Source organism: Epinephelus lanceolatus, chromosome 24, assembly GCF_041903045.1.
Source record: "Epinephelus lanceolatus isolate andai-2023 chromosome 24, ASM4190304v1, whole genome shotgun sequence".
Classification (NCBI taxonomy): domain Eukaryota; kingdom Metazoa; phylum Chordata; class Actinopteri; order Perciformes; family Serranidae; genus Epinephelus; species Epinephelus lanceolatus.
This window is the reverse complement of record NC_135757.1, coordinates 14,901,018-14,915,796: the sequence shown is the minus strand read 5'-3', so window position 1 is coordinate 14,915,796 and position 14,779 is coordinate 14,901,018. Positions and strand designations below refer to the sequence as shown.

Below are 14,779 nucleotides of genomic sequence, written 5' to 3'. Positions count from 1 at the left end.
CCTCTAATGACATCACACCAATTGTCTGAGATTTGTGATGATCATGGAGGCTTGACACATCAATGAGGCAAAATAATCTGTGCAAGGAGGATCACTTTTTGTGGCTGACTTCAGCCCAGCGTGACTCTTCCACCTGATTGATCGGTGCCCATCCCGCTGCGAGCTGTTGGCCCACTTCCATGAGAACAGGGTGCAACCTGATTGTGAAAAACCCACTTTTCCTGGCGTTACTCTTCCTAACCCAGAAAAGGGGTTTTGTATGCTCAGACGTGTGCGTGCGTCTGATTGAGCGGGGAGGGGGTTCCTGTGGGATCCTCGACTGCCAGACTCATTACAACACACACACACACACACACAGCCTCCTCCTCCTCCTCTGGCCTGTAGTGACCCAGAAACTCCATGTGGGTCAGATCATACACTGAACCCTCCACTCCATTCTGACTGAGAGACAGAGCATGTGTTAATATCTGTCACTGCTCTGTCATTTATTTCACCAGTCATCCTTTTCTCCCCTCAAGAAAACAACAGCTGCATTTATTCTCCACCATCTTTCTTGTTTTGTGTTTGTTTCCCCCCTCCATCCTCTTCCTATGTATCAACCCAACCTGTCTCTCTCTCATACGGAGCCAGACTCAAATCTCCCAAGAACAGGCGGATCTGTCCCCACACATTCATCTTCATTGCCAGCATTTCACACAGTCTCTCTGAGGACAGTTACAAAGCCACTGGCTGCCTCTGTTGCCATCTTCTGTCCATAAATGTCATTACCTACATACAGAGAGACTGACTCAGAGCTAAATTGTGACTTTCTAGTATTTTCTCCCTAAAAGGAAACAATGTTTAATAACCTGGAACCACAAAAAATTATGTCACATTAAATGATGTGCTGTTTGACTTTGGAAACAACACTATTAATGTTACCTTACGTGAGCTAGTTAGCCGGACATGCTAATGTTACAACAGATAAACTCACTGTTAAATTTGTTCTTTACATTTTAGCTTTGCTTGCTCATTTTTGTTTGTTTGTTGTCCCTATTTAAAAAGAAATAAAACACCTTTATTGCCACTTCCAACTGATTTTATGTTGGCTCCATTTCCTCTTACTGACTCTGATTTAAAAATGTTAATTCTTGCAGAAAATAATTTGAATTTAATATCTACTTTGCAGAGTAATCAATATTTACTTCTGAGATATAACTGATTTTTCATGCAAGATTTTGTGTTTTCAATTACATCAAGCATTCTACTGACTTCAAAATTTAATTTCCCGAATGGCGTTCCTCAGTCAGGCTTGAAAAATTAGCAATGTTTCATTTTCATCATTTCACTGAGCTGGAATCAACACTGTACAGCTGTTCTTCTGTCAGATCAGAACACAGCGTGTTGTTTGTTAGGGCAGTGGTTTGTTTGGTTGTTTATTTGTTTAGTTGTTTACTGTCTTTCTGATTAGTTTGTGGTTTAAAAAGTTATTTATCCACAAGTATCTAGTTAGTTGCATGTTTCTTTAATTCTTTGCCTGTTTAGGTCTTTATTTATATTGCCTTTTGTTGTTAAAGATATGCAGACAGGCGGGTAAAATAAAGTTTGATTCATTATTAAACTGTGTTCTTTTTATCTCCCTATACTCTGTGCAGAGTGGCTGTTTTGTAAATGCAAAATGAAGGCTGATATTATCTGAAAGTAGGGAGCTCTAAGTGGCGTTGCACTAAATTGTCCCCAGACACTGTGGCTGTACTCAGATCTGTAACTCCCTCTGTGCTGCTGACAGATAAGGTTAATACTTAAAAAGCACTGAGGGACAACTTTTATCCCAGAGTGTTAATTGATGGCTTTGTGTGTTTTTCAGTTTTACTCAATGGTGTGTGCATGTGTATGTGTTCTAGTATTTGCCTTTGAGCTCTTTAACTGGTTTGACTTCATGGGGGGACACGGACCGGGTGTTCTGAAGTCAAGGTCCTGCACTTTATACGCCCGCCATCCTCCCCAACCATCTCTCTGCGAAACCTACGCTGTACATGAATGTGGTGTTTTGTTGTCTAAAAGAAACATCTCTGAACATAATCCAGGTAGCAATTACACTGGCACAACAACGTAATCAAGGAAGCACTTTAGTAACAAACATAATTTTCTAGGAGGCAGGGTTGACTGAGGTAAAGTGAATTCTTCAGAAGAGATGAGATAAAGAAGAGAAGAGATGTGATGTCAAGTCAAATGAGGAGAAGTAAAAAAGTGGAGAGAAGTGAAGAGACAGACCAGCTGCCAGAAGAAAATATTCATTTGTACTGTATCAACATTTTTTAAGTAATGAACTATTAGCTAACTTTGTCACTGGGAGGTGAAGGGGATGGTGGCTTTTTCAGTAGCTTTTTGGCCACCAAATGTGGGTGTTCCTACTTGGAATAGTGCCACAAAAAGCAGATGTGTTTTACCAAGACATGGGCCAGAAAAAGGTGTTTATAGCCAAAACATGATCTCTTCCTAATCATAACCAAGTGGTTTTGTAAACCTAACTACACTTTAGACAAAGCGTTGTTGAAATGTAAAGAATCAATGTGTCCGCTACATAATAATGTACAAATGTAACATATCTGTGGCTTGCAAAAACATACAATGCCAACATGTATTCACAAGTGCGACTGGTTTTAAAGCGAAGTGATAACGAGTCAAAGAACAGAAGCAAAATGATATGAAGTGAAGATAAGAGATGAGAATATGTGTTTTGTTTGGATATAGGTGTTAGCTTTCTATCCTGAGTACAGGTCCTCTGAAGAACCCTGGTATTTCTGGGTGTACCCACTGCATTGCATATCACACAGGGGTCCTTAGGGTGCGGTTGTCCACAGTAACACCTGAATTTACCTGCCTGCTCCAGTCAGGATTACTATCCAGAGATCTGTGCCTAGGCAGGGAGTGATGGGATAAGCGAAGTGGTTATGGATCTGCGGGGTGTGATAACAAGGCAGACATGGCTACACATGCAGGAACACATACACACGTAGATGCCTGTTCGCACACACACACACACTCCCAGCCCCCCCACACCCGATGAAAGGTTGTCAATGTTGATAAATTCTACAATTTTAAAACCAATCTACAAACATACACAGACCCTCCCACGGCATTACACCCTGACACACACACACACACACACACACACACACACACAGCCTGGAGTGGGGATAAATCAAGTGGGCAACATGTCATCGACTGCATACTTTCATACTCCTAGAAGTGGTATATTAGACCAAATTGCAGATCATGCTGAAAAATTCAAAGCCACAGACAAACTGCATCTATCTATCCATCTATTGTGAATAAACGTAATTAAAGGTAAGAATAACATTACAGTTACAATTCTGCAGCAACGCAGGAACTTCAAAGATATCTTTAATATTTCAAACACATTTTGGGAAATCAAAATGTACGTTTTCTGTAAATGTTAGAAAGCACAACTATTACACAGGTGCAGAGGCGAATGACATCATGCAACAGAAGGTCGTGACTTCCTGCACGCTGTCAGCACTTTTTCAATGATTTTAATGCTGACAGAAAACATTTCAGGCACCTGTTTCTTCAATCAGTTTTTAAGAAGTGAGATCCTCCATGAACTCCATTAGACTTTTTGAGGGTTAAACTCTTAAATAAATAACACTAACAGATAAACATTGATTAATAAAATTGTTTAGTTGTGAATATTAAATGCTACAGAAAAATACTGAAGATTTGACATATTTTTAGGGGCTTCAAATGTATTTTGAGAAATCCATTTCATTGTTTAAACTGTACTTTTGAGGTGCCTTAATTAAGTAAAAATATGGTCTAAAGCTGAAACGATTAGTTAATTAATCAATTAGTAGTTTTGCTGTGAAAGGAATACTTCACCTGCAAAATGATCAGATGTATATTAGTTACTCAGAGCGTGTTATGCCAAAGTCATGAAGAAAACGTTTTTTCATGCCTCTACAGTCGACGGAGAATCCAAAAAAGATGAGCATTCTTCATGAGTTGAAGTAAACAGCAAAACTGTATCGAAACATCAGTTTACAAACTCTCACACAACTCCTGCAGTTTAATCCAAATCTCATTTATCCAGTCGTATGCTCAGTACTTCCCAAACACAAAAACTTTATGATTTGTCCTTCTTTATTATTTGATTACTGTGCCAGCATTTGCACAACATTATTAAATATTCACAATAAACATATAACTTCTGTATTACATTTTTTTTGGTCGTACCATATGTTTCATCTCAACATCTTACACGTAAATGGAATGCACTTATGTAGCACCTTTCTAGTCCTCTGACCACTCACTGTACTTTTTACAGTACATATAACATTCACCCATTCACACACTTTCACACACTGGTGACCGAGGCTACCACACACAGTGTCACCTGCTACTCACTAACCATTCACAAGCTCTCACACACTGATGGAACAGCCCATCGGGAGCAATGGTTCAGTATCTTGCCCAGAGATACTTTGACATGCTTTCCAATGAGACTGTAACACTAAAATATGCATTAAACTTTAACAAGATAAAGCAAAAGGCCCTGAAACGGACCATCCATGAGGTTGGGGGTAACAGACAAAGATAGCGTTTCTGCTAATTTAGTCTTAACATGCTTATATGTACATTATGTGCACTTAAACTGATACACAAGTTAGTTCAGTGCCAAGTGGCAAAATGTTTCAAATCAAATCCGCTCACAGCCCCCAAAAGTCTAGGGCCGGCTCTGTGCAATGTTAATGACAATGAAAAGTAATTTGTGTATCAGTCCCATGATTCAGATCTGCTCCTCTTTGTTGGCCCGTGCTACACTGTTTCACCAAATTTCATGAAAATTGTGCCACTAGTTTTTCCGTAATCCTGCTGACTCCTTGGCAAAGTGAGAAAAACAGTCAGCGACCATTTTGGTCATTTTTCAAGCACAAATCCCAAGCATTCATTAGTTCACTAGTAGGGCCTATACAGAAAGAAACAGTCAGTGAACAACAGCTGGGTGTTCAAATATGACTCATGGAAAGATCGGGGCAAGGACACATTAAAAAAAGAGCCAGAAAGCCCCAAAAAAGACAAAGATATCTGAGTGTCCCTGAGACAGAATGCAGAAAAGGGGAACAACAAGGCTGATGTTAGGGACCAAACAGAGGAAGAGGAAAATGTAAATAGACTGGAAGATGGAAAGAGGGTGTGGAAAGACTGAAAGTAATGAACGAGGAAAGTGGACTGCTGGGAAGGGGGAGTAAGAGATCGAAAGAGAAAACACAGAGCAGGCGGAGGCATGGCAACCTCCCAAACTAAGCTATCTGACACCAAACAACAGCCGTCCGTCAGGCCAGCTGACCGCTATTTCCAGCGTGAGATGACCCACCAGCTGTACCGTGGGGGAGAGGGTGAGATACATGCACAGAGACAAGAGAAAGTGAGAGAAAGAGAGGGCTTTATTTATTCATTGAAGCGTTACTTAAGCAGGTGGGTCACTCAAGACAAGAAGTTATTTACACAGACAGACAGCCGAGAGGTAATTCACCTCCCGAGGAAGCAGCAGAGGGAGATTACCTGTCCCAGTCCTCATATGTAGTAAGAAAACTTGACCCTACTGTCCATCTGTCTGTCTCAGTCAGTCTGTTTGACTCTGTGTCTCACCGCCCAGTGGACCATTCCAGGTCATCCAGTATTTACAAGAGCTAAAACAGGAAATCAAACCTCTACGGCCTCTAACTCATCTCAGCATGCTATGAGAGATTCAGTGTCATGGTAACACATCACACAAACAAGACTTTCCCCCAGATCATTTTTAGCCCTGGGGTGGGCTATAGGTGGCAAGTTAGCCCAGAAACAATTTAGTCCCAATTTAGTTCTACATTGTACTGTTGACCTTAAACGCAGCAAGGTGAGGACAGAGTTATACTAACTGGATAGTTCAGGGCTAACAGGACAGTAAAGGAGAAGTTTTATGGGAATGAAATGAACCCAATGTGGCACACAGGGTGCACAAAACATAAATGCAGCCTTTAGGGAACAACATCACATCACAGGGAGTGGCAATGTTTTACACTACACATCTTTATATTCTTGTATTTACAGACTCAGTGGTGGAAAGAAACCAATTACATTTACTCAAGTACACCTTAGTACACTTTTGAGAGAGTTTAAGATATTTCACTACTTTGTAGAGTAAAATATTGTGGTTTTTCCTCAACATTATTAGTCAGCTGCTTTTCAGAAAATGATTTTACTTAAAAAATATATCATCTTATAAAATAAAATGCATCATTAAATATTCAACATTTTTCCTCATGCTCTGAGCCAAATATTTCCACTTTAGTAGCACTTACATGCACCAAACTGTCCAGTTTTATCTATATTCTGAAGGCTTTGCATATTTAAACATAAAATCTTAGAAAAAATTTTTGTCTAGAGTTAATCTAAGTAATCACCCGAGGAAGGTTTGTGGTGATAAGTTGAATTTTATTCACATTATTCGTCTTATTTTTGGTCTATAAATTATGGAATTTTACAATACATATATTTAAAGGCCTTTTCCTCAGAATGAGTTTTTTTTCTCATACTCTGAGTGAAAACTTTCCACTTCAGTAGCACTTACATATACCAAAGTGTCCAGTTTTATTCTTATCGGTATTCTGAAGGGTTTGCATATTTAAATATAAAATCTTAGAAAACATGTAATACAAAAAAAATGTCTAAATGTAAGTTACCAGCTATGGTGATATCTATGAGTTAAATGTTTTAACCTAGTCACCTGGGGTGTGTCCCCTTAAATCTACAGTGAAACTGTTTGAGGTCCAAAAAGGTCAGATTGTCTGAGATTTCAAAATGAATAAACAAATAAATAAATACATTTAATTACTTCCCAGCCCCTTAAATGTATCTTGTGACCATCTGGAGGGCCGTGACCTCTAGGTCAGGAACCACTAGACTAAGTTTGCTAACTGTATATAAAGTAGTTAGAAATATGCAGCTACAGTAAAATGACACTTACACATTGATGCATCAGTATTAATAATCTAATGATGTCATATATAATATTACAGTAGTCACAGTGGACATTGTACTGCACAATTCACAACTTACTTAAAGTGTACATTTGCTGATATTTCATCTGTTTTTATACTTAAACAGGATTTTGAATGCAGGACTTTTATGGACTGGAGTATTTATATATTGTTGTATTGGTCCTTTTACCATAAAGGATCTGAGTAATTCTTACCCTACAAGCACAACTTACAGTGCTTTAATTTCCTTTGTCTCTCCTGGCTTGGGTTTGTGCACTAGAATTTTTTATTTGCTAAGTATATTTTTTCAAGCATGACAATTTTTAGACTTGGATAAAAAATGCACTACCTACAGCATTATTATACACTATTTTATTAGATGAGTTTTACCATTTGATTTTATTACTGCTTTTTTTCTCCTTTGTAACTTGTGTAAGAGTGAGTTAAAATATTTTTACTCATAATTGCCAGTTTACTAGTCACTGTGTGATGTCTTCTGAGGCTCTGGGGGATCTTTGTCACGTCTGACAAAATAACCCTTGGTGATGTCATAGTGCTGTCATCTGGGTAGGATCTCAGTTTGAGCTTGGTGACTACATTTTTAAGCTTGCATGACAAACTTGAAATGTGGCGTTTGAGCTGTTTATCACGCAGAGGGTCTAACGAGGAGACACTATTACATTGCATTACAAGAAATGTGGGATCCAGTGTTTTTGGGCCCATTCTAGCACTCAAAGTCAATGGCTATTCTTTTTAAAATCAGTCTCTCACAGATATGTCTCTCATACTAAATTGCTGAAGTACCCCTTCAAACACACACCTAATTGTAGATTTAGTAAATACTTACTACAAGTGAAAATACTTATGTCGATAAAGACTCCTAAAGTTTACTTGCAACTTCAAGTTTAATCAGATGGTGATTCTACCTACATTGGAAAGCCTTGAGATCCACTGTGCAAACAGCAACACTGAACTGTATATGACACTCAACAAAAAGGTATGCAATTCACCTTTTTGTCTTAATTGCTCACATTTGACATTTCATTCATCTATAACTGCAAGTATATACCTCACTTCAACAAGCACCAAGTCAAGAAAACCCTTCCTGACAAGGTCAGAGGCATCAGCTGTTTTTAGATCTGATAATGCCCTGTGTCAACATCCTCTTTGCAAGAGGAAGAAATAGTGTTTTCAGACACACACGCAGTGACAACATCATAGTGGAGGCTGGAAGGGGTCTTAGAGCAATGTCTAAAAGTAGCCTGCACTCTGTGTCGTCAACATTCCCCAAATACATAAAAAAAAAAATCAGAATAAAACTATGTGGAAAAACACATACAGACACAGCACCCCTGTGATGACACCTCCCCTCAGTCTCACACCTCATCATAATTACATCTCTCACATGCAGACAAGTACTCTCTCTCTCATTAGGCCATTCCTGCATCACATCTACACCAATCAACAGCCAAGACAGAATTCATATTTTAGAGTTTTCAGCTGCTTATTGCTGTGACACGTGATAATGGAAAAGTTTGTGATGATGTTTGAGGTGCTGTCAGCGGTATTGAGCATCCTCAGCAGGAACTTTAATATAACATACACAAGCATATGGTCTCTCTCCCGTGCGCAGAGCGCGCGCGCACACACACACACACACACACACACACACACACACACACACACACACACACACTCGGGTAGCTTTGATGTCTTACCGGATCGACACTTGATGATCTCTCCAAACTCGTCCTCCACCGGCTCGTCGCAGTAGTCCTCGGGGCGCACACCCTCCGCCATCGATAACAGAGCACCGGGTGTAAAAAATGGGCTGGGGGTGACTAAAAAGAAAGGTTAAATCCACCAGGGGGGGGGGGGGGGGGAGAAAAGACCAAAAGTACAAATCCAAAACAAGGCAGAGCGCACGATGTGGACACAAAAATTGAGCTCCGGTGAGGAAGGAGAGGACGAAGGCAGGAGGACCGGCCGGTCTGTCAGGCAGGGACAGACGGAGCGGAGCAGGTGTGCAGGGGGGGCTGGGTGTCGAAGCATTCCCACCTCTAAATAGTAGGATGCAAGGAGGTGGTCTCCGCGGGCCCCAGTCCCGTTTGGCGGACGCCATGCGTAAAACCCGACACCCAGTGGACGCATCAGTGGACGCTTATTTCCGCACTGGGGCAATGAGGTAGTTGCAAAAGCATCAAGGTGAGTCAACCGAGGAGTCAACTTTAACCTCCGGTGGGTGGGGGTCACGTGACGGGCCACAACCAATGTGAATAAATTTATATTGAAGCATCACGAGTTCCCCTATAACCCAAATTGATTTAGTGGGTTACTGCTCACTTTGATGCTCATGAATTTGGGTCACAGAGCGACACAGAGGGATGGATGCATGTAATAAATATAACATAAATTAAATAATAAAAACTGAGAGCCTGATTTCCAGAGCCACAACTTGAGAAATAAGTTAAAATGTTATTTACTGTGTTGTTTGTTTGCTGCTCCTGTGGAGAGGAAGCGCATTCTGGTCAGATGTCGGCGCCGTTATGCACTCACTAATATTAGATCAGCTGAAAAACTGATACACCCACTTTGGATTTCCTGGCTATTCAGAAGTGGGACTTGGTTACTGTAATGGCTCCATTACGCACGATGCGCTACACATTTACGAGCCTGGGAGTTGCTATTATTAGATGAGATGGTGTGATGGATCCAGGCGCGGCTCTTGGCCACAGACTCCCGGCTACTCACAAGCCTGCAGGGTGCTGTAAGTGAATGAGGTGTTCCAAAAACAGAAACCTCGGCACTGACTGGCATCCCAGGCAGCCGCCGGCTGGACGGTCTGTACTGTACTGCTGTCTGAACAGGGAGAGGTGGAGTGTGTGGGTGGGCTGCTGGAGTGGAGAGGTGGAAATAACTTATGTGGTTCAGCTGTTCTACTTGGTGATGTTGACATGAAGTAAAACTTGCTTTTTGTTGACACTGGCTTTACTTTCTCATTTGTTTTTTCGCTGGCCTCTGTTGCACCTGTCACCACATCCAACAGTGACACCCTGGAGTACATAATCACTCATCTCTGCAGCAGGGTGCAGGTCAGGAAAAACAGATTTTTAGGGGTATTTATAAGTTACACTTTAAAGGTGTACAATTTTTCTTTTCATCTGAACTTATTAAACCCCAATATGTAGGAACGTGACACTTCTCTTTACCATGAGCATGCATGTTTGATGAAGGTGACAGAATACAGAAATGACTATAAGGCATTGCTATTAACTAAATAAGTAAATACAGTATTTCAAATTTAAGATGTTATGGGGAGGTTTGCATGAACAAGCATATTTTTCCTTTGTCTCCAAGAAGAAATTCAAATCTAAGTATTTGGGATTCTGGGAAGGACTTGGACCACCCGGGAATACCAAGGATTTTCATATGCCTCACACAGTCATTGTAAGTCCACTGTCAACTACTGTGTAAAGCATATGAAACTTCATTGAATTTCACCAGGGTTTACATCTGGAGGCTCTAGTATTATTCATGTTAATATGCAATTCTCAAAAAAAGACAATCTTAAACAATTAACCAAAATGGAGGAAATGAAGTGTTTGATGCTCAAAATCCCCCAAACCAAATGAAACCTTCAACTTTAACAGGGGGAATAGCGGCCCCCCTTAAAGGGATAGTGCACCCAAAAATGAAAATTCAGCCATTATCTACTCACCCATATGCCGAGGGAGGCTCAGGTGAAGTTTTAGAGTCCTCACAACACTTGCGGAGATCCAAGGGGAGAGGGGGTAGCAACACAACTTCACCTAATGGAGGCTTCCAGCGCCCCAGATTCAAACATCCAAAAACACATAATTGAAACCACAAAGTATCTCCATACTGCTCGTCCGTAGTGATCCAAGCATCCTGAAGCCCCGACATAAAAAGTTGTTTGGAAAAACGTCATTTGAACTCTGTTTTTTGCCTCACTGTAGCCTGGAGCTCTAACTGCCTCTCTATACACCACGCTCACGTGTGCGCTTGCCCAAGACGGTGAGACATGGGCACCGCGTTCATGTGTGTTCACATGCTTTCGCTGTGCACAGAGAGGCAGTTAGAGCTGCAGGCTACAATGAGGCTAAAAACAGAGTTTAAATGACGTTTTTCCAAACAACTTTTTATGTCGGGGCTTCAGGACACTTGGATCACTACGGACGAGGAGTATGGAGATATTTTGTGGTTTCAATTATGTGTTTTTGGACGTCTGAATCTGGGGCGCCATCACCTGAGCCTCCCTCGGCATATGGGTGAGTAGATAATGGCTGAATTTTCATTTTTGAGTGCACTATCCCTTTAATTCACCTACTGCTCATACCACAAGATTATTTTTTTAGTTACAGAAATGTTCAGACATGTTTAATTCTTCGACAGTCAAAAGAACATGAAGAGTGAACTTTAAAGACATGACAACATAATGTATTGCCAGGAGTCTTATTGTCACAAAAATATTACTCATGTTTTTCCTGAGCGATTAAAGATTTAAGTAGCTAACGGTTAAAATAAGGAGGTTCGATATTGGTGGCCTGACTATTCACTTTCAAATAATGACAGTGATTTATACGTAATGAGCATTCACGGCATCACAGCTTATTTTTCTTGTTCACAAGAATGTAATTGTTTGTATGGTAGCTTACACATGTGGTTTGTGGTGCTGATAGCATCTCTATGGGATTGCTGTTTGGTGCAATTTATTGTTGTTTTTTTAGTTGTTTTTTTAAATGCAGGTTTTTTTCTTTTGTGTTTCCACCATTTGTTTTGTGTCTCAGTGGACTTGTGTCATCCCCTGAGGATGTTTTTCACGTTTTTGTAGCATGTGAAGCTCACCCAAAATGATTTATTCCAACTAGTCTGGACTGGAAAGACCCTTTTTCCACTATATGAACATCAGGCTCTGTTTTACTCCTCCTGCTGTGTGCCAGTTTGACTTTACATACATACTTATAAGCACTGTGTCCTGTACACTGTTACAAGAAATCAAGTAGCCTACCTTTGACATCATAATGTTCATTGAACACTTGACAGCCTCACTCTGGTCCTACTCACTTCCTGGATATCTCTCTGAAATTTTAAATGAAAGTCACATTATAGTAACAAGGCAGGTTTCAAGAGAGTGGGTTTTATTCTGATTTAAAATAAAGAAAGTCTTGGCTTTCAGAATATTAAAACCCTTTTAAAAAGCTGTGACCTGCTTCAGCTAGTTACAAGCGGTTTTTGCTCTCAAATATAACATTAAAAGTATAACATTAAAAGTTTGCTACACACCCTTAGCTCCATTTCCACAACTTATTGTTGAAGTTCAACTATGAGCACCAACATAACCTTACAAGTGAAACATGACAAGCAGAAAAAAATGCTAACTCCCTACCTTTGAAGAGGTCCTTAAGTCCAATTAAGTGTCCATTTCTCCTTTATTTTATTCATTTTGTCCGTAAGGGTCCAACGATAAAGATTCAAAATAGTTTTTCATTAAAAAATGCATCCAAACGGTGAATATTGTCGTGTGAAGTTAGTTGCTAGCTGTGTATGCTAACTGCATCAAACGGACCGCAGTTCTTTCTCTGCAGTGCTGTGGGTATGCTTGTTTTAGTTACCTTGTAGGCTCTAAACTAGAAATGTCCACTATCGTTTCTGTGTATCTTTTCCTCTGGGACAGCCCCCAGCAGTACAGCATGCGCTCCCAGCTCAAGAGGCCAACTGGGGCCGTAGTGTCTCTTTGCGGCCACCGTACTCCAAACTTTAATGGCCGTTGTCTCAGCGATATCGCATAGTGACAGTCGTAATGTAATGTGACGTATTTTTGGTCATGTTTGGAGTACAGAAACAATACTGATATCATTAGAAAGCTAATAATTTCATCTTTCCAATATGGCAACCTTTTATTAACTCTATGGAGAATCTGCCATCCCATATGATTGAATGACTGTCTGCATGTTTTCTGTATTTTCACCACACTAGTATAATACTAGTGTGGTGTTGTATGGTCTATCATAATACTAGTAGTATTATAATAGACCATACAATTGTGGATAAGACTACTCTATCCCCCATCCCCACTTGCATTTTTCCCCTACATTCTTGTATTGTATCACCTAATTTTATAAGTTATATTTTTATTTTCATTGTTACATGCCAATTTATTCAATTGTCTGTTTGTGTACTGTCAATTTGTGACTGTAGGCTTTGTATATTTTGAAAAACTAAAATAAAAAGAAAGAAAATCTGACTGAAGACCCCCAGATTATCATACAAATCATACTACAAGATTCTTTTTCAGTTATAGAAATGTGCAGACATGTCTAATAAAACATGAAAAGTGAACTTTAAAGACATGACAACATAATGTATTGCCAAGGTTATTATTGTCACTAAAGTATTAAATTGTGATTGTTTTTTTAATATGGTATTGATGTACCATCCCTACCATTAATTGAAACTTCATTAAGAGAAAGCAAAATGTGTCTCTAAAGATTTTTCCCCCCCAAGATCTCTCTAGTACGGAGCTGTCAGTCTTTTCCAATTAATTGCACAGCAGCGAGAGCCTCCATTTTCTTTATGTATTGCATTTTGTAAAAAAGAGTGTCTGCATACAATACATACTGTGTTTTTGAATAGGCTATACTTAATTTTGTGATAACAGCCATATTACATACTGAAAACCTGTATGGATTTGGGACACTCTCAATGGGAGGCTCTGAGTAGTCATGTCAGGATGTAGACAGCAGGGGGCAGTACAAGCACATGTGAGGTGGTACAGTGTGAATCTCTACTGTAAACTAGGCCAGTGAGTCTTGGAAAGATGTTTTTTGAAGATGTCTCCCTCAGGGCTGAGTAAACAACAAAGGAGCTGTAGTTGATTGTAAAAACTTAAATGGAGCAAGAGGTAGAAATGATCCAGTTTAGTATTGTATTATGCATTACTGTCAGATCAGTCAGACACCTCCTGATTGTGCGTTTAATGGTAAATGACAGATGTTGATGGAGGCAGATGTTAGGTATACTTATTGTTTTGATGAGAGCTAATCCAGGCTAACAAGGTGTGCTGCTCCTGTAACCAACCCCTGACTCTCCTGTAGGGTTTTGGCAGCAGTATGGGGGGCAGAGTTTCCAGATCATCAGCTGTGCTATAAAATAAGCTCTTACTCGACTCAGTAATTATGCTGTATCTGCTTTTTCTTGGGAATCTGTGAATAAGCAGCAAGGACAGGTGAAGAAGTCACTGTTTTACTTTTCAGAGGCTGAAAGTGATTTTTAAGACACTCACCAGTCAAAAAAAAGATCATTGTTTCAAAATCCCATTGACAGGTGACAAGAGCAATATATTATGACCCACGATGACATTACCGACTCCTGCTCCAGGGAGCTGCTGCTTTAACACCAACTTTGCGAGATCCTTTCTCTTGCAGAGATCTTGATTTGTCTCCTGCAGTGAAGTGCTCCTGTCACAGCAGCAATCACAAACCACTTCACTTCAAACAACACCTCTCAAGCTCTTTTTGTCACTCACAGGCTGTTTTCAATTGCAGAATATAAAAACAACATGCCTCTCTGTGGCTAAATGTTGAAATTATGTTTGTTTTTTGATTTTTTTGCTGGATGCAGTAACCATTGTTTTGGTCAAGTGGTTGCTCTGACTCCTCAGAGCCTTTCCTTATGTTGGTAATTGGCACTTCAACTCCTAATTGGCAGGAGGAGTGTTTGTGAAGAGGTGGACTTGA

At 40.1% G+C, this 14,779-nt stretch overlaps 1 protein-coding gene across 15 annotated transcripts in view; it reads right to left on the bottom strand.

Annotated features, from left to right (window-relative positions):
• dmd (dystrophin) overlaps positions 1–9,062 on the bottom strand; it is a 376,736-nt gene extending 367,674 nt beyond the window's left edge. For 12 of the 15 annotated variants that reach the window (XM_078165595.1, XM_033615818.2, XM_078165593.1 and 9 more), the window contains exon 1: positions 8,741–9,061. In XM_078165595.1, the coding sequence (XP_078021721.1) occupies positions 8,741–8,822 (82 nt within the window). In that variant the 5' untranslated portion in view covers positions 8,823–9,061. Of the gene's footprint in view, positions 1–8,740 lie in introns of all 15 variants that reach the window. The other 3 variants (XM_078165601.1, XM_078165594.1, XM_078165599.1) reach the window with 1 other exon arrangement.
• Between the last annotated feature and the right edge of the window lie 5,717 nt (positions 9,063–14,779).